The sequence below is a fragment of the Grammomys surdaster genome, unplaced genomic scaffold (genome assembly GCF_004785775.1).
Source record: "Grammomys surdaster isolate TR1022 unplaced genomic scaffold, NIH_TR_1.0 188, whole genome shotgun sequence".
NCBI lineage: Eukaryota > Metazoa > Chordata > Mammalia > Rodentia > Muridae > Grammomys > Grammomys surdaster.
Window position 1 is genome coordinate 3,885,291 of NW_021604633.1, and position 24,602 is coordinate 3,909,892.

Here is a 24,602-nt window from a genome sequence, read left to right on the forward strand (position 1 = left end):
GTTAATGGGGGTGGGGGTGGGGGAGCGTTCCTGTTACACTCACCTCAAACTTTGGCCCTCTCTTGAGTTCTCACTGATGGAAAGCTTCTCTCAGTTGAGTTGAGCATGCATACTGTGGCGTTCTACTAAGTTGCTAACTGTATGTTGTACTCCAAAAAGGAGAACAACACCTTTGCCTCACCTCCAGGCTATGTTTTGCCCTTAGCATTCTGTCTGCCTAAAGTGGAATTTTTTTTTAGTTGATAGTGCCATAAGTTGGTCCCAGTGAGATGTCAGAGTAAACAGACTTTTAATAACCAAGTCACCTGGCGTCAGAAATTACATGCTCACCTGTCAGAAAGTTCCCAGGCAACATAGCAACACGACTCTGTCACTGGAAGTGTTTCTTACGCTACAGCGGAAAGGCCTTGCACCGCTGCAGATAGATCAAAAGGGCTTGTTGACTTTCTGGTGTAGTTCTCAAAGCTGCCTTTCCAATCCTCATAGCACTTGTATGAAGTTTACTAACCAGAACTGCATGCCACAGGAGCGTTGTTCTGTGATCTGAGGAAAATTTATTATATTGAATTTCTTATGTAATATTATTTTTAAAAGAGTTGACTTACATAGCATTTCTTCTCTCTGCCCTTCCCTACTCAGTAAGTAATATGTGGAGAACCTGGCAGGTGTGACTATTGCGTTTCATGCAGTGGGACCTGTGTGGACTGTTCTACCCTCTTGTTAGATGCCCTGCACTTCTGTGATCAAGGGAAATGAGGAGGCACATGTATGGAGAATGCCACTGTGAGCTGTGTTGGGGTTGCCTTGAGAGTTTCCTGGTGATGGTGGAACTGTCCCTTCCCTAGATGCTGATGGAGAATACTAGGCTCACACACGTAAAGAAAAGTGTGTTTTTGTTTGACCATGAAACTTGCTGAATTGGGGCCATCATCCTGTGGCTCTTGGTGACTTTTTCAAAGACCTCAGCTGTAAGTTTATTGGGGTTTACTTACAGTCAGCCCTTGTTTGTGATTTTTGCATCATAGTTATATAGAGTCAGAACACATTTCTACTGGCTGCGTGCTACTGTATTCTTGACTTGTTAATATTGTTTATGTCTTCATTTTTTGGTAGAGTGTGATAAAAAGTAGGTGGTTTTTTTATGAACAATAAATAAATAAAATTTAGTTTGGAATGGAAAGGATGGCAGGAACCATAGGCTGTTTCCCCTGTTTATAGCACTGGTTTCATAGTGATGATATACAAGAAGATGGGATTTCCCTTTTTATTGGATTTTGTGTACTACAGCTATCACAGATATGATGGCCAGAGGAGAGTAACTATAAGACAACAACAGAGGTAAAGGTGAGTAGTGCTGCAGCTCTGTAGAAGCTCTGCCAGCCGTGCCCAGTGGTGCAGCTCCATGCCGCTTGCAGGAAACAAAAGGTTTTTCTCCTTGTGTCTTTTGCGAATACATGTTATAGGGTAAGAACAAACTGGGAAGAGTTGCCATCACTTTCAGCATCCTCCCAGCAGAGACATGCCTGACAACAGTGGAGGGAAAGCCTGTGGGCACAGTGTGTTCTCTGTGGGGTGCCTGCCTTCTGCATGTGAACTGTAGGAGCCACAGTTACCTCAAGGAAGGGACTCGGCTCTACATGGGACGTGTTTTGTGTGATGGCAGCTTTCCTTTGTCTGCCTTCTGTGTGTTGCCTGTGTGGTGGTATGTTTTGCATACAGATTTTAATTGGTGAGCTGTCAGAATTTCTTACAATGTTTTCTGGGAGTCTACTGTCAGAGACTCCGAGAAGCCTGACTCTGAAACGTCCCAGCTTTTAGGTTTTTCCCATGCTCCTGGGCTGGGGCTATGGTGGTGGCAGGAGGAAGCTGCACTGTGACCTTGACTAGGATGAGATGCATCTTGTGTGTGGTGCTTCTGGTTTTCCTCTTAGAACATCCTTGACCTCTCCTTCCTGATCTTTAAGCCCACTTTGGACTTGTCCTGCAAGGAAATGTCCAGGGGCTTCCTCAGTTCTGAAGGGATAGTTGGTTGCTTCCTCCAGTTTACCTTTAAAAAGACTGGCATAGTTGGTGTGCACTGGAGCCCCTGGGACCGTGGGTGGGCACCTACCTGGCTTAGGATGAATGACTCTCAGAAACCCTAAGCCAAGTACTGTGAAGGTGACTCTCTGATCCAGGACTTCATGTGTACAGGAAAGCAAAACACAGCTAAGCTGAGTGTCTATACTTTATTGAGCCAAGAGTTGAGTATCTGGCCTCTGCTCCTGACTTTCCCCTTAAAACCATTCTCTGTGGGTTTTTTGGTGTAGTTGTATAAGCAGAGTTTTATTCATTAACAAAATATCTGACAACAGGAATCTGGGGAAGGAAGGGCTTGTCTGGGCTCCTAGTTTGAGTGAAGGGATGACAGGGCTGCAGGTGTGGTGTCAGCAAGGGAGTGCAGGTCACAGGACATCTGCAGTCAGGATGCAGGGACGAATGCTGGTGCTCAGCTCACTTCCTCCTTTCTGGTCTGTCCAGGACTCCAGTCTTTGAGACGGTGGTCCCTTTGGTTGTGGTTAAGTCCTCTTCAGCTAATGCTTTATGTAGAAATGTTTGGAACACTGACAGTGTTCGTGGGACATGAATGTGAGTTGGCCCTAATTACAAGGCATACCTTTCTCTGCTGAGCTCTAACCTAAGTGTCATGGTAAACAGGCAGAGTTGGGACTCCCACCTTCAAACAGCACATGGGAGTCAGTTGTGGGTAATGCCTGATAAAGGCGTTCTTCATCCCAAGCTCTTTACATTTAGACCAAACCCTAGTGCTGGCCGACATTTAGTAATGGGTAAGGAGCTATTGCCCAAATGAAGAATTCTCTTATTTTTGATCACCCTATAATCCACACCTTAAAATTATTCAACCTTTAGGAAACATGTTAAATCTTTACTTATAACGTTGCCATGTTTTAGAGTTGACATGACTAGTCTACTTTGGACCCTCCCTGAGGACATTACTTACAGGGCCCCAAGGGTTTTCTGTGCTTCTGAACAGGAGAGACAGACAGTTGTAAGGCAAGAAGCTGAAGGCCTCAGCCCACTGCAGACACCTTTGAAATACCAGGAAGTCACATCAAGTTTTGGTTGTTGGCACATGTGCCTTGTGTGTATGTGGGTGCATGGATGTGTTTTCGAAGGATGCTTCTAGTGATCAAAGTTGCTGCTGCTACCATCTGAACGAATACCATGTGTAAGCCCACATTTAGTACCCAGACTCTGTATAGGGCAGTGAAGGGTACACATGTAGAGTACACATAAAGCATTAGCTGAAGAGGACTTACCACAACCAGGGGGACCACCATCTCAGAGACTGGGGTCCTGAACAGACCAGAAAGGAGGAAGTGAGCTGAGCACCAGCATTCTGCATCCTGACTGCAGATGTCATGTGACCTGCACTCCCTTGCTGACATCACACCTGCAACCCCGTCAAACTTCCTCTAACTCACAGTACTCCTCCTGTCCTTGCCTCCAGAGTACTGGAGTTAAAGGTGTGCGCCACCATGCCAGCTTGTTTGTTTGTTTGCTTTATTTTTGTAGCCTTAGTTTACTGTTTCTGGGGCATTTTTGCTTGTAGGCTTATACCTTAGCTTCTAGGTTGTTAATATAAATCATTTGTGACTTTCAGATTCATAAAAACAACTTTCATTGAAATTTCTTACTCATTTTTTTTTTTTGAAAAAAAGAAGTTCTTTTCATGAGCATTTTCTACCTGTGGCCTGCTAAATTCTGGGATTTACACTCTCTCATCAAAGATGTGGCTTTTGGCTACAAGGTGTCTGTTTTCTCTCTGCTGAGTTTTACACCCAGGAAAGGTTGTCTTTTGTTGGAAGTGAGAGTGCTGTGAGCCAAGGACAGGGAAGAGGCTACAGTGATGTCCAGGAACAGCTGGGATGCGAATGCAGATACTTGTCATACAGGGTTGGAGTGCTGTGCTTTCACAGGGAGGCTGGGGACAGGTACAGTCACAGGACACAGAATGAGCAGGGTGAGCATTATATTTCTCCTTCTGTCAGGATGCCAGTAGCCCTCTCCCTGGGCTATTCTAGCCAAACCCTGGGCCATTTTGATTTCCTCTGAACTCTTGGGTTGATATTCTGTGGTATAATCTGTAGAAGCTGGCCATGTGACCTGACAGCCAAGACTGCGCATATTCTCTCCTCCCAGGTGCTTGTCCTTAATACATAAGGGAGCTTTGCCATGTCTCTGAGGGTTCCATGTCTGTTCTTAAAGATTGCCAAGATGGTCATGAGGAGGGTGCCCACATGTTTGGAGCAGAGCAGTAGCATGAGCTGACATTAAATGGATGACTTGGGTATTTTACTGAGAAGACTCAGCACAGTAAGTCACTCTGAACAAATGAAGAACTCTGTATCCCTGCTAATCCTTTTCCTTTGGCAATAATGTAGGCCGCATTCACCTCCCACTCACTGGGGCCCTTGAGTAAATAAAGTCTTATTGCATTGTGCTGCCAAGGTTTGGTCCTGTGTCACCTCTATCTGCTTTTGTGCATCAGGGAGCATTCTGCTGGTCTAGAAGCCACACTGCTCTTCTGGTCCATACTGTTTACTGTCCAGCCCTTGTTGGGGAGGCTTGATAACACCTTCTCAAGCTGCTTGACACGGCAACTCCTAACTTTGATATTTTCAAATTTTTGTTGAACCAATTATGGATTTTGCTTAATGTTATGGTTTTTATTTTATAGTTGATTAGATTTAAGTTCTAAAAGGAAGACTGGTGATTGCTCTGGCCCTGTAATTCTTCACCCATTCAGACCTCTGCTCACTGGGAGTTTGTTCCAGTGAAACATTGAGGGAGAATGAGTCCTCACAAGTCAGCAAGCTCCTGTGAAGGGTGCCTTTTAGAGACCATGTCATAAAGAACAGGGTATTCACAAGAGAACTAGAGGCAGCCAGTCACACTTTACAGGATGTACAAGCTACCTTGTTGTCAAGGAAATGTAAATCAAAGCAGCACATATGCTTTGGTGGGGAATTGGGCATTCTTAATAGAATGGCCAGGATCACATTTATGACCAAAACTCAGGAAGCACCTCTGTGGGAAGAGTCTGCAAGCACATCTGTCTGTTGAACCTGAAATTGCAGTTCTGAGAACTGACTTGATCTTCATGGGTACCAAGATATTATCTCCAAGATATCTACTGCTTTGCTATACACATCACTTGTGTACACTGTCATACAGTAGTAACCAGATTTTAAAAGCCCAGAAATCCTGGGGCTGGAGAGATAGGTCAATGGTTAAAAACATTTACTGTTTGTGCAGAGGACCTGGGTTTGATTTCCAGGTCATGGCAGCTTGTAACTGTCTATAACTCCAGGTCCAGGGGATCTGATATCTGATGTCCATTTCTGGCCTCCATGGCTACCAGGCACTCATGTGGTACATAGACATACATTCAGGCAAAACACCCGTGCACAGAAAATGAAAATTAAAAAATATGAAAAATCACAGAAATCTATATAATTGACTTCTGTGAAGCCTGTAGATAGAGGTGTGTGTGTGTGTGTGTTTGTGTTTGTGTGTGTATGTGTGTGTGTGTTTGACCTAGAATGACCAGGATAATTTTAAGAAAGAACAGAGGTTACACAGTGATACCAATGGCTGGTGGCAATCCTCCAAGAACCTTGTAATGTGCTATTTGCACCCTGCATGTTAAAGGTGACCCAAGCAATGTGTTATCCCAGGATGGGAGAATGTGAGGGATGCCAACTTTTCTAACTTCATGTTTTTTAACTTGGGCATTTGACTTTATGTGCAGAATAAGTTAACACCACAATTCAATTAAGTGTCACCAAGGCTGGTACCATCTTGAACTTAATGCCCAGAGGCGATCTCCTTCAGTGCCCACTCAGGGCAGCTTATTACTTTGTTAACAAGAGTTGTTAGATGTGGGTGGTTATGTTTTCCAAGCTCACTGACCAAGGAGAGAGGGCAGTGCTGGCAGGGGGACATGGGAGCAGTAAAGATGGTCAACTGAGCTGTCATTAGTAAACCCTGGTGAAGATCAGGGAAGCCAGAGCCACAGACACACAGTAAGTCTGTATGCTAAGCCCCCCGAAGGCAGCAGGATGAGAGAGGGGGGCAGGGGAGCACATTCCAGGTGGTTTCCAACCACCAGGCTTAACAGGTCAAGTCAACATTTTTAAGGGAAATAGATGTCTCTAGATAAGTGGCAGTGGAATCACACAGCAAGGGCGCAGCAAAAGAACTTGTAAGAGGGAATTTTGTAGCAGTGAGTATCCCTGTTAAGTGTGCAGTGGTAAGTATCTGCATTGAGGAAAGAGACCACATGAGCACCTAGCACGTGGCAGGTGGTGATGCACACCATGCAGTGCCTGGTATGAGACAGGTGGTGACATGCAGTGCCTGGCATGAGGTAGTAGTGGCGTGCAATGTCTGGCATGTATCTTGTTACTGCAATATTGTTGTAGCAGTCTTCATGTTGAGAGTTACACTGAACTAAAACTGACCGGGCAATATTTCCATAAAATATGACAGTGCATGATTCTTAAAAGATAAAATTCAACAAGCTTAGTTTTGTCTGTGGAGTTTAAGAATGATAGACATAGAAGATTGCTCCCAAACAACCAACAGATAACACTGCTGACAGAGGGGCAGTGTGGCAGAGGGCTGCATCTGGTACCGAGGAGTTCTAGGTGAAGAAGCAACATTGCCAGGAATGCAGTTGGCAAGGCATACAAGCTGGATGTGTGTGAGCTTTGACTTCAGCATAAGGCTGCACTGCAGTTTACAGCTGGGAATGGGAGTGGACACATTTGGATAAGGGCCTAAGAGTCTGTATCGATCAAAGTCCCCAGGGCTTTAATTACCTGCTTTCAGCATGTCACAAGAGTTATCTCCCTAGCAGCCCTCTTCCTGGGGAGGATCCTGTTCTCCTGGGGAGCAGCCTTGTGAATGGGCTTCTCTTCCTTGAGCTGTACCCAATATGTAGGATCTACTCAGTTCTCCTTTTTACGTCCTAAGTACCCTGGACATGTAAGAAACAGAGAGGAGTCTCACCTCTCCTCAGGGGTCTCCTGTACAATGCTCTTCTAGGCTGTGAGAATTGACATTGGGCCAGGAAGCCCGATGTTGTGAACAGTGTGAGAGGTGGTGTGTCCAGTGAGGGCAGCCCACTGCTCTGTCTGTGGGAGAGGTGGTAAGAGGGTGGTACTTGATACCTGAAGACTGTGGTTCCCTGTAGTTGACTTGTTCTTTCTGATGTCTGTTCTGGGCCAGTGAAGAACAGTGATAATTCCTACCTCAGATTAGAGGCATGTGTAAGATGTTTGTGTGCTTATGATTGGGTGCCTGGGAATTTCCCTGCTTTGGCCCTGTCACCTGCAGGACACTTGATGCACAGAGCAACTATTTCAGGGAGAATCCTGTCTACCAGAAGGCAGCCCCATGGCTATTTCTAGCCTTGTTTGTGTTCTTGTTTAGTGAGTGTTTAGTGAAATGCAGGGTCAGCTGGTCTCCCCCTAGGCCAGCCTGTGACACTCTCATGTACCTATCCAGCCTTTGGGTTCCAGAGTAGGGATGAGCTTCTCTGAATTTGGCAAATATCATGTCTTGCCTACCTGCCCCTTCCAGGCTTCATAGATGCTGTCCTTAAGTTTTATATTCATTGTGATCTTCAGAAACAAGTGACAGAGAACTTGGGTCTGGGATATGAAGCTTTTTGCAAATGGCTGTAATAACTCAAAACCAGGTTATTTTCTAAAGCAAATGAATGTTGCCTCCTATGAGCCTTAAGCATGTGAGGCTTCTTTTCAAATTAGAATATATTTCTCTTTTTTTGACATAAAAGTTACTTCTACAGTTACTTGAAAATCATTTTATCTTCTCCTCTGTTCAAAATACTGAGAAATGTGAGCTTTTTCTCAGAGGCTGACAGATCTGCAGATGAGGAGGCAAGGTGGGACAACCGTGCCACCATGTTGGTCAGGGGAAAGGCGCCATTGCAGGCTTGGGATAGCAGCAACAGTGTCTTGATCACAAGGTCTTGTGCTTCTGGTTAGGATGGCGTGGGATGTGCATAGCTGGTTTTCTGTATATCTTTCTCATATATATGACCATACATCTGACAAACAACATAAAGGAGGGAGGATTTATTTGGGCTCATGGTCTGAGGGGATAGAGTCTATTGTGGCAGAAAAGGCATGACAACTGGAGGAAGTCCCCTGCTCATGTCTCTGTGGATAGGAGACAATTCAGAGGAAGAGAGGCCAGTCCCTAAGCCTTAAGGCTAACCTGCATTGGTAAGACTTCATGGGTGTAGCTTCAAAGACATATCTAAAAGATAACATCTCACACCAAACTTCTTGTTCCTCTGGCTCTGAGAATCTTCCTACCCCAGCTTCCACTATGATCCCCGAGCCCTAGGTTCCAGAATCATGTTGTGTATCTGTCAACTTGGCCTGGGTACCTCATGCTCACATGTTCTCTGCACTTTCATCAGCTGTAGTGTTCTGCAATGATCTTCATCTGTTAGAAGGAGATGATTTTTGGTGAGAGGGGTATAGATACTGTAGATATTACTGTAGGTGTATAGATACTATAGATACAGATAGACCAGGGTGTACATGGATAAGACCTATGCTTAGCTGTGACTATAAAAATAAATAGAGTGTAGTATATGGTATAGTGCTGTAGTTCTTAACCTGTGGGTCTTGAACCCTGGGGGTGTCAAACGACCCTTTCACAGGAATCACCTAAGACCATCAGGAATCACAGATACTCTTCACATGTAAAGAAAAATGAAACCATAAACTTTGTAAGTAAATGGGTGGACCAAGGAAAGATCTGCATTGAGTTTGATAACCCAGAAAACAAAAGGAGCTTTAGTTTTGTGTCCTTGTCCATGAGTGGACTTGGCAAGGCTTGTCTGACACTAGAGCCAGTGCCTCAAAGGAGTCAGGGTTTCTGGGGAGCCAACTCTTCCCCCTGAGCTGTGGTTATCAGTCCTAAGTCATCTGCATCTGAGGTATCCTGTGTTCTCTTTGCCAGTATTGTCTGCCTTAGCTCTCTACTGATCTTGGTCATTTCCCCCTGCAAACAGTTTACAAGCTGCTGTACTTCTTAATAAACTTGCATCAGCTTATGCAAGAACCCCTGATCTTAGCTATTGTTTTGTCTTCTTTATTTTACATCCCAGGTCCCCCCGATCAACACTGTCTCAGGACCCTTACTCCTGCCATTTCAGTTATTGAGGACTAGTTTCATAGTATCAGAAAGTTCTGTGCAAGCTTCCAAGAGAGTGAAGCAACCAGTAGTCTGCTGGATATGATACCTATGAGCTGAAGCAGCAGCCAGTATGGCACACTAATCCTAAGGGTGCAGTAGTGGCTTGCAGACTTTGGGAATAACCAACAGCTCTCTAGTTGTAAGTAAGCTCCACTCAACAAAAGGGAAATCATGCCTAGTACTAAAAACCCAGCTAGCGCCCCAGGACTAGTGAAGTCATGGATCTCAGAGAAGAACCCATAACAACCATTTCATGAAACCAGTGGTGGTTCTTAACCTTTTTAATGCTGTGACCTTTAAAACATTTTCTCATGTTGTGGTGACCCCCCCCAATTATTTTCATTGCTGCTTCATAAGTGTGCCTTTGCTACTGTTGTGAATCATAATGTAAATATCTGAATAGTATTCCATCTGTATGTGCACCACAGTTTTATTATGCTCCTCGGTTGAAAGACATTTAGGTAGTTTCCACTTTCTGGGTGTTGTGGCAGTGAACATGGCTTAAGAATTTGTAGGGCACGTTGTTGGGTCCTTTGGCCATGTGCTGAAGAATGGTGTAGCTGGGTTTAGGCTAAAATAGATTCCTTTTGAGGGAATCCACACTGATTTCTAGAGTGACTGGACCAGTCTGTAATCATATCTACAGTGGATGAGGATTTCCTATGTCTCGACATCTTCTCCAGCATTTGTGGTTGATCTTTCCATTTAGACAGAGTAATATGGAATCTCTAAGTTGCTTTGGTTTGAGGTTCCCTAATAGCTAGAGATGATGAGCATATTTTTTTGAGATATTTCTTAGCATTTTCTTTCTTGTTTAAGAACTCTGTTTAGATCCCCAACTCCCTCTAACTCCAGTTTCTTTCTTCTACTTCTTTTTTTAAACTTCTGAGATTTTTATGTATTCTGGATATTAACTCTCTGTCAGATGTATAGCTGGCAAAGAGTCTCTCCCATTCTGTGTTCTTCCTCTTCCTTTTCTCACCTTCAGCATCGTCTAGGTTGATTGATGTGCCTTTTAGTTTTATGAGGTCACACTTGCCAGTCATTGGCCTCAGTTCCTGGGCACATGGAATCCTATTCACAAATGCCTTTCCTACCCCTGTGTCCTGTCAGGCGGGCAGGCGGGTGCTGCCTGCGTTCTCTTCTGGCAGTCTCAGTGCTTCTGGTCTCACAGTTTGGTCTTTGATCTAATGGGAGGATATTTTGTTTTGCAATCAAAAAATATGCTGCAGATCTGAACAGAGGGTTCTCAAAAGAAGTAAAAATGTCTAAGAAACATTTCCAAAATGTTCATTGTCCCTAGCAATTAGGGAATGACAAGTCAAAACTCTAGATTCTGTCTTACCCCAGTCAGCATGGCAAGGATCAACAAAGCAGCCTACCAGTGCTGAAGAGGATGTGGAGGAAAAGGAACCCTCATTCGACTGTGCCCTGCTCATACCCACCCCAGCTCTCTGAGATGGTTGCCTTTTGTTACCATAACTGTGCTTTTTGCTGTTTTATTGGGTTTCTTATCTGCCTCCCTCCCCGACCCTTATTCCTTCCAATCCCCGCCTCCCAACACTAGGTATAAGAGAAGGAAGGATTAGAGGGGGAAAGGTGCGTCAATATTATGGGACAATGTTGGTTTTAGTCACTAGAATATCCAATTTCTTCTTTTCTCTTTGCTCATGGCCACTTAACAAACTGTAGCTGCTCTGGACTCTGACATTTTTATACCCTCTCAAGCGTCCCCAGAATTTCAAACGTAAACTATCTTCAGCTGGCAGAATCATGCCCTTGCCAGAGCACAAGGCAAATCATGTCATCTGCTATGGACAATATGAAGCTGCCACATACCCACACCTAGGATTAAGACAAAAACATATTCACATAACATTTTTATGTTTTTTAAAGAAACCAAAATTCTCACTATAGATCCATGGTGAGAGTAGTTGGGTTGCAACAGTAGGGTCGCTGGCTGGGATTGGCTCAGACAGGGAAATAGCTCTGTCACAGGTAGATGGCCCACCTAGATCATGGAGTATAGGTGCAGTTCACAGCTCTGCCCTACTGAACCCTACAAGGTGTTGCCTTTGCCCCACTGAAGACATGTGACATCAACTTCTCCCTGTACCTTCTCCAGCTGCCTGTCCTCCTGGGCCAGCTGTTCGTGCCTAAGCTACTAGTGAGCTGTGTAGTGTGAGCACTGGAGTCATCTTGTGGCTTATGAGGCTGGAAGGCCAACATTCTGGTATTGGCTGATTTAATTCTTGGTGAGATTTATTGTTTTGTTTGCTTTGTTTTTGACTTATATAGTTGCCTTCTTGCTGTTCTTACATGGTAGACAGAGTGACAGGGACTGCAAATTCTGCTCACTCCTCTTACAGGGACTTAGGTCCCATCAAGAGAGTCTACCCTCATGATCTCCAACCTTAATTGTGTCTCTCATGCTAGATCACAGCTTTGACATACAACTTTGGGAACACTGAGACAATGTAAGTGTCTCTGACATATGATATTAGATGCCAGTGTTACTGAACACTAAAGCCTTTGGGTCAGGAAAGAGCTTGCAGAAGGGTGAGGGTGTGTGTGTAAAAGCTGTGGGCTATAGCCTTGAGGGTCATATTAACATTCGGCATTTGTTTTTCTTTAGTGTCGTGTGGGAGCCGATGGGGGATGGGAAGAAGGTCATTTCCCTAGCTGACAGCCACATCCTGCTGTGGGACCTCCAGCCCAGCTCAAGCCAGGCTGTGGTGAGTAAGAAGGAAGATGCTCTCACTGGGTGAGCTTTGGAATTGCACCTTTGGCTGAATTCAGAACACACTTCCTGATCCTCACATTTGGAATTTCGAAATTAATTATCATATAGGGAATGATTCAGGTCTGGAGGCTTCAAGCCAAGAACTGAGTGCTAGGCCTTGTGGGTATAAGTTGAAAGCACTGTGAGTGGTACTGAGGCTCACTGAAGATAGCTTCAGGTTCCAGAGTGTTCTCTTAAATGAAAATCATACTCTGGGGAAGGTCATTTATGCAAGCTTAGTTTCACATTGTTGGCTATCTTTAAGTTTAAAATAAATTCTAGCACTTTCTTGGGAGTCAGTTGGCTTTCAGATACTCATTTTGAGTATTCTGTAGAGTTAAGTATTGTGTGTGTTTCTCATGTTTGGTCCCTTAAATCTTTCTTTTTTAAAGTGTATGTTCACAGGCATTCATGATTTCATTGTATGTGTTGTCAAAGTATCAATTGGAGAAAGAAGAAAACTCTGGAGCCCTGTCATGTCCCCAGGGGCCACGTGGTCACCCTTCACAGCATCCTAGCGTGTGGGTTCCTCAGGTGGCCATGTCTTATGTTTATTTGTTCCCATGATACTTCCTGAGCTCTCTGTTGTCTTGTTGCCTTCAAGTATTAACAGTGGCCCTAGGGTTAAAGAGAGAAAGAACATGGGTGATGGTGCATCATTGTTGATATGAGGCGGAGGCTAAACTTCTTAGAATAATGATTTTTTAATGCTTAAAAACTCAGGCTACGCTGTCTAAAGTTTGAGTTGACTTGTTTTCCTAGAGCACTGATAGTATTTAAGGGAAACAAATTATTTAAAAAAGACAAATCACCACATTCTGTATGATAAATCCACAGGAGTGTTTATGGTAAAAGGTCAGACAGGAGAGGTAGTGCCTGGGCTAGCTTGTGGACAGGCCCAACAGTGGGGGCACACTCGCAGCCTCCACCCTTAGGTGGGGGCTGGGCTGTAATCAGCCAGCACTCTTCCTTCTTCAGCTGTATGTTAGCTGTCACAGTTTTCAGAAGAAGAAGGATACTCCTCCCCTAGCAGGCTTTGCTGTGAGGCTGGGGAAGACCTAGCACAGCCTCCCCAAGCACTGGCAGGGGGTGTGACCAGCAGAGGCCCAAGGGGCCACCCTATGGAGTTGAGAAGGCTCCACTTGCCCTTTGCTGTCCTGCGTTGTGGTCAGATGGTAAACACATCTTCACACCCCAAGTCATCGCAAAAGCATTTCATGTCGGGGTGATTAATCTGTAACTTATTTTCTGCAGAGACCAATTTAGTTTTCTCTCCCCCTTTTTTATCTGCTGTCAGCAGTTCTGTCAATACCCCTTTGTGACCCAGTGCCGTGGTATTTAATACAGAAACCTTCCCATCGATTGCAGCTTCCTCATACTGGCTTCTCTTCGTCTATTGTTTGAGGATATTGCCTTCTGTGGTAAATTTAATCTTATGCTCACTGCATCATTACCTTCTGCAATTAAATTGGAGCTCCTTTGCCATTTATAATCATTAGCTGAACCCTGGGGAGGCCTGAGTGTGAGGGTCTGTAGGGTGTGTGGACCCCGATGAAGGGATGGGCGGCCTCCCTGCCTGCATCTGCTCGCTCAGCTTCACATCCTGCTGTCTTCAGCTCTGTGGACATCAGTGGTTCTGTCATGTGGAAAGCAGAGAGCCTGGTGCCACCTCTGCTAGGGTCCACACAGGACTTCCTCTGGGTGATGGCTCTTACACAAGGTTCCACCTGTGAAGGAGCAAAACATGTTTTAGAGACAGGGTACTTTCTGAAGTTCCTGATCAGTGTTGACAGGAATCATTTCTGTCAGGTTTAGGTTCCCTTTCTCAGAACTGGATGGAGTTTGGAAGTGTTTCTCCTGCCGTGTCACCTGCCTATCTTTTCATCTTTTTAGCGTGGGATTGCACAATGCACATGCTTTATACTCTCCTTGATTTCCTTTTTAATGTTTTTACTTATTCACTGAGAATTTTATACATATTTTAATCATATTTATTCCCTCCTCCAATCCCAGATCCTCTCCCACCTCCCTACGCACCCAACTCATTCTTAATTAGCATACATATTAGTGTTTAGCATTTATTACATTTTTGAAAGAAAAAGTTTTTGTTATTTCTCTTCCTAACACCCTGCCATCCCACCATCTTGTACCTTCTCCCACAAGAGAGTTTCATTTAAAAAAAAAGACTTTACACAGGCCTATAATCCAGCTAATCAAGATGTTTAGGCAGGAAAATTATAATTTTTAAGGCTTTCATGACTAAAGAGTGTGTATAAGGTCAGAAAGGACAACTTAGTGAGCCCCTGATTTGAAATCAGAAGTTAACAGGCCAGAGCTCTAACTCTGGTAGAACACGGTGCTAGCAGGCCCTGAATTTGATCTCCAGAACAGCAGAGACTTGAGATAATCAGTAGCCTGGCTCCCTCAGCAGCAACCCAGGCAGCATTTCCTGGTCGTGCCTGTTGCATCATATCCCCAAATTCACAGTGCACAAGGCTTGCCCTTAAGTTGGACCCTATGGTCCAGACAGATGCACAGTGTTGGGGCTCCTGCAAGGGTGTCCACTGCCTTCAAGGCCCAGTGTTCAGCTTGTTTTCTCTGTTCTCTTCTTGTCCTTCTGGGAACCCCCCATCTTCTTGCCTTGTCACTGTTTGCTCAGCTTTGTTTTTTCTAGAATGTCACAGAACGGAGACATGACATGTGGTGTTGAGCTCGGCTTCTCCCACATTGTCAATGCATGTGAGGTTCCCATGTCTTCTTATATCCCAGTTGCTACTTCTTACCCAGTACTGTTCCTCTTGGAGTTTAAGCCTGAGAACTGGAGGAACCTTGGATTCTGAAGGCTTTTTCATCCTGGTCTCTTTTGGGGCCTATGTTTCTATGTTCTACATTGAGGTCTGTGAGTCATTTGGGGCTATATTTATTTAAGGTCTCACATCTTAGACTCACCCAAAGGGATAATGGTGCCTCCTACCAGGCAGGTGAGTATGAGAGTTTCTGTTTCTGTTTAGAGCTTTTCTCCTGAGATGGAAATGGAGTGGTTACTATCTAAAAGTTTCCTGACTTATGTGCACATTTTATAGAGGTATGCAGGTTTCCATAAGGCATTTCTGGGTCTTCTTTGCTGGCATTTACTGCTGTGGCCTTTCTGGCTTTACATCTGAGACAAGTAAAGCTTAAAGAAAGCCCGGGAATAACTCTGTCCAGCCTCTTGCTTTCCTCCTCCTGGTATTGCTTTATATGTTTTACAGCAGCTACAGCTTGGCTTTGCAGAGCAGAAAGAATAGAGGAAAGGGGGCCTACTGTACCTTCTATTAGTAGATTCCTCCTTTGGTGTCTCCCTTTCCTGCCTTATGTTTGGAGACCTGTATGATAAGAGAATTCTGTTGTCTCTAATCCAAGAAAAACCTTAACACCATACCTATATGGATGAATGTTGTGTATTAGCCAGTTCCAGGAAAAATGGGAGGAAGAAAGCAAGCAGGCAGGATGAGTAGTAGTGGCTGACTCCACAGTGAAGATGCTAGGCTTTGTTCTCCATGCATTTCTTGTGACCTAGGGCTAAGGCTGGCCTGTAAGAGCCAGCTGTGTGCCAGATCTAGGCTAGTTGATGTCAGAAGTGGTTCCTGGCAGCTTTGGAGAGGCAGTTGGCAGCTTTGCAGTGAGCAGTCACTTCTCACCCATGTTTGAGTACATTTAAACTGAGACAGAGGCCTCATGGCTATGTGTTTGTTGACCCTCTGACTTGGCAGATGAAAACAAAAGGCTTAAAGTGGTCAAAAGAGGCCAAGGAGCCTTCTGCAGGGGACTCGATATGAGTGACAGATGCAGGATTGACCTGCTTATTCCAGCAATGGAGATTCCCAATGTCCTCACTTGTCCAGGCCCTGTCTCTATCCTTCAGGAAGGGGAAATCTCAGCAACTGGCTCATGACTTTAGTTTGATTCACTGCAGTGGTCAGTGACATTGTGCCTAGAGAGGGTGACTTTGATTTGTGGCAAAAAACGATTTGGAACAATGTGCTGAAAACAAGATTGTCAATGAAGCTTGTAAAGGTTTTGGTGGAAATGTGAAAAATAAATGGAAAACAGATTTCCTTATGAGACTGTCAGTCCAATGTGTTGTGATCCTTGGTGGATCATGAAAGTAAGTATCGCCTTTACAGCCTGGGCTTGTTGCACAGGCCAGCAGACTTACACATAGGACAGCTGTGCTGGGTGTAGTGGCACACCTGGAACTTGAGTAATCCCTCTCTCTCTCTCTCTCTCTCTCTCTCTCTCTCTCTCTCTCTCTCTCTCTTTCTCTTTTGTTTTTTTTTTTGTTTGTTTTGTTTTTTTTGTTTTTCAAGACAGGGTTTCTCTGTGTAGTCCTGGCTGTCCTGGAACTCACTCTGTAGACCAGGCTGGCCTTGAACTCAGAAATCCACCTGCCTCTTCCTCCCAAGTGCTGGGATTAAAGGCATGCACCACCACAGCCCGGCTTTGAGTAATCTCTTGGTTAGGATTTCACTGCTGTGAACAAACACCATGACCAAAGCAACTCTTATAAGGACAACATTGAATTGGGGCTGGCTTACAGGTTCAGAGGTTCAGTCCATTATCATCAAGTTGAGAGCATAGTGTAGGAGGAGCTGAGAGTTCTACATCTTGTTCTGAAGGCAAACAGGATAAGACTGGCTTCCAGGGAGCAGGGATGAGGATCACGAGCCCATGCCCACAGTGACACACTTCCTACGAGGCCACACCTCCTAATAGTGCCACTCCCTGGGCCAAGCATGTTTAAACCATCACAAGTACTGGGGGCCTGAGGTAGGAGCATCAAGTGTTCATGGTCTGCTTGTTACTATAGAGTGAATTCAGAGCTGAGCTTTATATGTGAAGCTATCTTCTTTTAAAAGCAAACTGTCTTTAAGGTGCAGAGTTATGTAATTTACTAAGTACATATTCTACTGTGACTGAGTAGCCATCTGTGTCCTTTGATTTTGTAAACAGTTCAGATAATCCACTGATCCCCAGCACTGGAGTCATATGTCCACGAGCTGAGTGCTGGTGTCCCCAACCGTAGGGACGTCTTCCTGGCAACAAGTAGATCCACATCTTCAATACTAAGTATGTTTATGGAAAGGAGCTGCTAACACTGGAGTCGTGGTGCAATTTCAAGTCTGAATGCCCCTCTCTCCACATCTAACAGGTGACCCACTGCAGGACCTATGGCGACAGACAGTGCCGTGGCATGGGTCAGGCCTGAGGTAAAGGGGTAGAAGCAAGGGAATGCCTATCACCAGAGTGGTACTGCAGGCTTTAGGATAAAGGCCTGTTGAATGCTGCTCTGTAACAGGATGAGCCTGGGCAGATTGCCTTGCTCAACTGTCCAAGCATCTTCATCTGCATTTCGAGTTAGAGAGCATGGAATGTCATAGCAGAGTTGTATAAGGACAGAATCCCTAACAGTGGCATGGATAGCACTTGATGCATACCTGACAGACAGATAGGTGAGTAAGTGGGTGTTAGGTGGTAGGCCTCTGAGTGAGAGGCTACATAGATAGGTATGTGCCTGGATAGGTGCTCTGGTAGACGAATGGGTACATAGATGCATGGGTGCAGAGAGGTATGCGTGTATGGGATGTTATAGTACTTGATGTCCAGACTAGATTATTGATAATGGTCACCAAAGATCCTGGAGCAGAGAGGCAAGAGCTAGAGAAGAAAGAAACTGAGATGCCAAAAAGCATGTTGTGTTTATGTCCTGAATAAATGATGTTCTTAAAGTCAACAAGTGATGATCAATATATAAGCATGAAAGACATAGGTGTGTCCAAGCTCAGCTCTTTGAGAGATCCAAGAAGGAAGAGCTCAAGTTCAAGGTCATCTTGGGCTACCTAGAGAGTCCTCACCTCAAAAAACAAAATGAAATGAATGATGGGCACAGTGTGGCCTTACTTTTCTTTAAGCATTAGTTGTTCCTCACAAAAGGTCTTTATTCCTGGCCAAAGAATTGACTGTAACTAGGATGGTCCCTTCAGAGGTCTAATGGTATCATAGAAACAAGCTTTGCATTCTGATCCATCCTGGTAAAAACCCATGAGTTTGCTTATGTGGCCTTCCAGAACCAAGATGTTCTGTATAACAAGGGGAAGAGCAAGTAGAGCCTGTGTGTCTGGTATAACCTGAGTACACAGCTGTGAAACACAATTCTACTACATGGTGCTGCCACCTATATCTGTGTGTATTTTCTATGCAAGGAGACTCCTTTCCTAGGAGGTCCCTCCAGACCCTTAAACCAGCCAGTGGAGTACAATTCAGAGTACACCATCAGAGAGCATGGTGCCTTTGATGGAAGTATATAGATGACACACTGGTTTCTGTATCCTTTGATGTGCAATGTCACAAGAATGGTTTCTACACAAACACAGCCGGACTCCATCTGTACCTCGTCTCCAGGTCTTTGGTTGCATTAGCTTTGGTTGCTCTGTTTGGTTCCTGTTACAAATGATGTAGAAGGAAGACAGACATACTTTGCTCAGTTTCAGCCCACCATTATTATGGTGGTAGAGCAGAACGGTTCACGCCCTGGTGGGAGCAGAGACCAGAGCAAAGCATTTCCTTCATGGTGGCCAGAAAGCACAGCAGAACAAAGACAGAATTCAGACAAGGTGCAACCTTAACAGGCACATCCCAGTGACCTACTTCCTCCAGCTAGTCCCTGCCTCCTATGATTTCCAGATCTTCCCAAAATGTAGCACCACCAGTTAGGAGCCAACCATTCAAACCATGAGACTGAGAGGGCATTTCATATTTAAAGCATAACATTCTTCTTCTGACCCCCAAAGGTTATGGCCTTCTTATAATGCAAAAAGTCTTAAGTTCATCTCTAACAATGTGTAGTCTTAACGTTTCAAACATTTTGCATGTTGACTCAAGGCCACTCTTAGCTGTGTGCCCTATACAATTCAGAAAACAAATTGCTTACTTCAATAGACAGTGACACCAACATCTCTATTCCAAAAGAGAAGAACAAGAAGACAGCAATGAAAGATTGGACCAAGGCAAAACTGGAACTCAGAGGACAAATGTTAAAACCCCTAGTTTCAAGTCTGGCAACCAGCACACAGCTGTGTGATGTGAAGGCCAGAGGACTTGGGCTGCCATGTGCCTATGGCCTGACCAATTGCAGAGCACAGGGCTTTTCTCCTGGGCTGGCCCTATTCAGTCCCCACTGCTTTCCCTTGTAGATGTTCTGTGTTCTTCTTACCCCAACATATTACGATCTCTACTGCAACTTTGGTTTCACCCTCTAGTCCACACTACTCTCTCAGGGACCTTGCTTTTGGGGACACGGCCCTTCCACACACTGCCTGCTCTCCCAGTCTTTCCTTTCAAATCTTGGAGGAAGTTTCCATGACCCTGTAGCTCTCATTTTCTGCATCCCTGTACAATTAGCATCATGTGGATCATGCCAGGGTGTTCTGCCAGCTTGAGTGGCAGCCAGGTCTTCTTGGACTGGTAGCAGCCTCTGAGCGCCTGGGTGGTGGAACACAGCAAAAGGAATCCTACAAGAACAGTGTTTGGGCTGCCTCTGTAAGAAGGGCATCCTGGGGTGCTTTGTCTCAAGGGAAATTTGTTCTGTAGTTTGTTCTTTCATCCCTGTGAGCCCATGGGATCTGTCCAGTTCCTGAGGTGCCCTCAAGTAGACTTCCTTTTGTTCCATTGAAAAGTGAGGTTTTTCTAGTAACTTTAGTCCCTTTAGAAGCTATGTTAGTTTGTCCATGTTTTTCAGTATGCTCATTTTCTACCCAAAGTACATATGTTTCAGGTCTTCTTGCTGTTTTAGCTTCTGATTCTCACTGTAAGCCTGGTTACAAGCAGCCAATGATAGCCCTGCCACAGCCTTGAAGTTTCTTCCTACAGGTTAGTCTGCCCTTCTTACACCCAGGCTCCTACATGAATTTCAGTCCCACTGTCTGTACACAGACTGTACCTTTGCTCTGACCTCATTCCCAGGGCAACCCAGAGCACTTGAAATGATCCACGTGTTGTGTGTTACACTATGACAAAGTGAAGAAAAAAGTGTAGTTTAGCCACCATGTACCAGACAGTTGTGATATTTTCTTTTATTTGATCCCTGTACCCAGTCTTATAAGGACTGTCTCCATTGTGCATCTGAATTCCATTAGAAGATGCCACTCCTCTTAAGACTTAGTGACCTGCCTAGGCTAATCCTCAGATCAGCAGAGCTGGACCACTCTAGTGGAGTTCCTAGCCTGAGATGAGTGGGTGAGTGGGTGGGGTCAGTACTTTCAGATGGTGTTACAAGATGACAGTCTGTATTTGGCTCTGAGTACACAATAGGGCTTAAGAAAAGAAAGGGTTGGACAGCAATGCAAGAAAGAAGACGAAGCAGTTCCAGGGTTGATTGGTTCAGTTTGTCAGTAGCATGAAGGTCTCCTGCTCCACATCCCTCTGCTCTGCCCTATCTGTGTATCACTGATGTGTTATGATGCTGCCAAGACAGCTGCAGCAGTTCTAGCCATCACATCAAGATCCCCACAGTACCAGCAATGAGAAAGCTGAGTCCTCTGTCCAGGTGTCAAAAACATCCCCATGTCATACCTAACTAGTCACATAAGCTGCGCCTTCCTCGCCCTTCACACACACAGCCTTCGCAGGTTGCTTGGTGCTGCCTACATTGTAGGCACCCTAGCCTTGCCCCTTCTTCTTGAAGGAAGCGCGGGATAGGGGTGCTTGCCTCCCTCTGCAGGGCTGCCTTTAATGTAGTGCTTGTTCCTGACTGATTCAGTGGCCATGGTGGTGAACGTGCTGCTTTTTGTCTTTACTACTCTAACTCCGAGGCTTTTCTGAAATGTACCTGTGTGAGCTCAAGAAGGACACAGGTGATTGTATTTTGTTCATTGGATGGTGTTTACTTTTGTTTGTGTCCTGGTGTTAGAGACATTTCATCTGAAAACATTTGCTAGATGCTTTTAATCATCCATTATGGACCAGGAAGCCCTGAATATTTCTGAGTGCTGAAAACATGGCAATGTTTGTCATCCCCTGTGGAGTTCTTGCTGAGCCGTCTCCATGCTGCAGGGAAACAGGTTAATGGCCATCCTGTGGCATATGCTGCAGCTGCTCTGAGCGGGTTGTTTCTAAGGTTTACCTTTTCTCTTCCTTGCCTCAGGAGTCCGTACACTAGCCTGATTAGGGGTCGGGTCCTGGTTTCCCCTCAACTGACTGCTTGGCCATGAGTGAGTTCCCCACATCATCTGAGGTCTAGTCTTCCCGTCTGTGAAGTAAGGGGGAGGCCCTATGGAGACTTTAAACTTGGGATTCTTTTTTATTCTATCTTGCCTTGACCTCTGAACTTCCTGATATCTCAGTTTAGGGCCTCTGCTGCTGTCTTATACTTGGCCAGAACACTGATTGATGTGTGGGCTTTATGTACCTCTTGAGACCTGGGTGTGGTCCACATGAACTGTCTCTGGGCCTGTGGGCTAGTGACTGACTGGAGGTGTACCTGCTTCCAAGCTCAGCAACATTGCTTTTGGAGGATGCAGCTTCTGCTGGCTAGCCTCTTCAGGATGTCTCTCACAGTGTGGTTGGTCTCTGAGGTGGGGCTGACTAGGGGTCAGTTGCCCAGGAGAGTGAGTTGTTGAGGCTATTTCTGACTGTGTATGGTCCAGCCATAGGCATTTTGTCTCCAGCCCCAACAGAGACAGTTTGTCTTCTTATAGCTCGGTTTCCTGGCCGCCTTGACAATGTCCTGTTCCTGTTCTTGCCTCTGCTTTGAGTGCTTCACTCCTTTTTGTGACTGCCCCTCAAGAAACTACACTCTTTATTACAGCTGGGGAAATCTTGGAACGGTACACCATCATTGCTAACTGGACCCCACCATACATTTGCTAGGTTTCTTCATGGTTTGAATTCTCAAGACATCCATGGCTTTCTCATCTGTGTCTTGTGACTTTTGGTGATATAATCAAGGAAATGAACTAGGCTCTAGCTCTGTATACCTTGCCTGGCTCTGCTGTCCTGAACCTTTACCTCCAGGAAGATACTGAGCGTGAGGAGGCAGCATTTGCTGTTTGGCTGTATGATTAATTGGTGGTTGGTTGATGACTTATTAACTAATAGCTTATTGTTTCAGAAATGTAGACCTGTCCACAGATGTAAAATTCAACAGGGGAAGTAGGCTGTGCTTTAGCCCACTGGCTAGGCTTTGCCACAGGGCCTTCATGGAGTGGGGTGAACATTGTGAGGTTCTGTTGTGAGGTTGGGGGAGGGTCATTCCTCCTGGCATCATGCCAGGCATCATTCCATACAGCTTTACCAGTGAGCTTGCTCTGTCCCTTCTTGAACCTGTAACCTTTTAAAGACATGAGCCAGAGCTGGAGAGATGGCTCAGTGGTTTAGAGCACTAGCTTCCAGAGGACCCAGGTTCGAGTCCCAGCACCAAAATGATAGTTTACAACCATTTGTAACTCCATTCCTAGGGGATTCAATGCCTTTTCTGGTTCTGGGGCATCAGACACATATGTGGTACATAAGCATCCATGTAGGCAAACACTCTCACACATAAAATAAAAATAAATCTTCAAAAACCTGACATGACCTATGCTTTCATTTTTCTGAAGACAGCACATGAATATGCTTAATGGGAAATTGATGAGAACTCTCTGTTGAGTAGGCAGAATGAGCCATCCCTACTTATTGAGCTTATGTGTTTTAGTATATTCTCTGTCACCAGTGAGCTGTCATTAACCAGAACACTAGGTTTTCAGGAGACTAGACTGAGTGGTTCTGAGTAAACCTTGAGAAGACACTGTGGGAAAACTTTTTTATTCACACTGTGTTTGAAGATGAAGACATCAAACCTAAGTTGCCATCATTTAATACCCCAGGCTAGCCATTCTGCATCCTTACTTACTATGGTAACACACACGTGGGTATTCGTATTTGAAATTGTCTAGTGAGAATTTCTTTTAGATCTTTCTTGATGTAGCATCGACGTTATGCCTCCTCTTTAGTAACTGCATTCCATCATAGTGGCCAGGTCTCATCACCTTCCTGTGTCTCAGAGCCCAGGTGCCATGCTGTGCTTCTTGCCGCTATTCTCTGTCTCCTATGCAGCATGATAGTAGTTTCTTCCTCAGACCTCAGACCTCAGTATGCTCTTCACCTGTTCTGCCATGTCCCCTTGTAACTCAGTCAGCTCTAAGCCTTCCTTTTATGTGCCTTCTTTTATTGTTGATTGCGATATTGGGTATACAGCTGGGCTTTGTGTCTACTAGGCAAACAGTGTCTGCCACTGAGCCACAAGCCTAGCTTCCCTCATGGCCTTGTGCTGAGTATGTCATAGTAGCCCACCCACTACCCACCCCTGTGCTAACTGAAAAGAAATGCACTCTGGTAGCAGAGTTGAGGTCCCCATTCTGCAAAAGTAAGGGAAACCAAGGAACCATGAGCCCAATACAGTGAGGGCAGAGGACCCAAGTCTCATTAGTGGAACAGCCCTCTTTTGCCTGCCTTCACCATTCACCCCGCTGGCCCCTTTTGTCTGCCTCTGATTGGCTATCCCTTACCATTCTGTGGGAGTTTTATGGTGAGTTCTGAAAGTTGCCTTATACCTTGCTAGTGTGGCCTGCCAGGTTCTGTGGGCATCATTCCTTCTTCCCTGGGCTTTGAGAAGACTGGGCTGGGTAAGAGAAAGGACAAAAATGGGTGAGGTCTTGGGGTCCCTAGTACTCATCTGCCCAGATCTCTGGCCACCACCCTAACTGTGATGATCTTGAGATATCTCAGGCTTCGTGGGCTCTTCCTCTCGTTCTTCCTGAGTTGCTTTGTGAGCTGCCTGTGTTGGGGATTGTAAGACTTGGCCTGCAGAATGACCTGTACTTCCATCCCCTTCCTGGCTTCTCATCAAGACCCTGACTCTTCACCATACCCATACCCCTTATGCTGCTGCTACCTGTTTGTTTGAGCAGACTGCTGCTGTGTGTCCTGTCTCATGCGAACTTAGTGGCTCACCGTGCTCACCTACCTCACTGCCACGTTCTCACCAGGTGCAAGGGGCTGTTGAGCCACACAGTTTACATATGTCCATGTGTTCTTTTCACGGTGGCTGCCATGGCCTCTCCCAGTCCCACCTTCTATATCTAACACTGTCCCAAGGCCTCTCCCTCATAATGTTCCTAATCCCTTCCCGAAGTCCCCAAAGACCTAAGGATTCTCTTTTCTCCTCCCTCATGTTGTCCTCTTGTTTGGGTATTTTTCTGGTACCTGCATAACTGCCTCAGTGTGTCCGCATTAAACAGGGCAAATGCCTTCTGAACAAGAGCAGAGATGGCCCTCAGTTCTTTGTGAAGGGTATGAAAGAAGGGTCAGGCTTGTGACAGTAAGATCTGTGGGTCTTCAGAGTTGGTCTCCTTAGCTAATCAGCATGCTGATGGATCGTAAGTGTGAGGCTTGCAGTGTGTGTGTGTGTGTGTGTGTGTGTGTGTGTGTGTGTGTGTGTGTG

General features: G+C 45.3%; 1 protein-coding gene across 2 annotated transcripts in view; it reads left to right on the top strand.

Moving 5' to 3' along the window:
* The window catches only part of Eipr1 (EARP complex and GARP complex interacting protein 1), a 115,897-nt gene that overhangs the window by 81,770 nt on the left and 9,525 nt on the right, over positions 1–24,602 (top strand). For both annotated transcript variants that reach the window (XM_028768867.1, XM_028768868.1), the window contains one exon: positions 11,939–12,038. In XM_028768867.1, the coding sequence (XP_028624700.1) occupies positions 11,939–12,038 (100 nt within the window). The remainder of the gene's footprint in view (positions 1–11,938; positions 12,039–24,602) is intronic.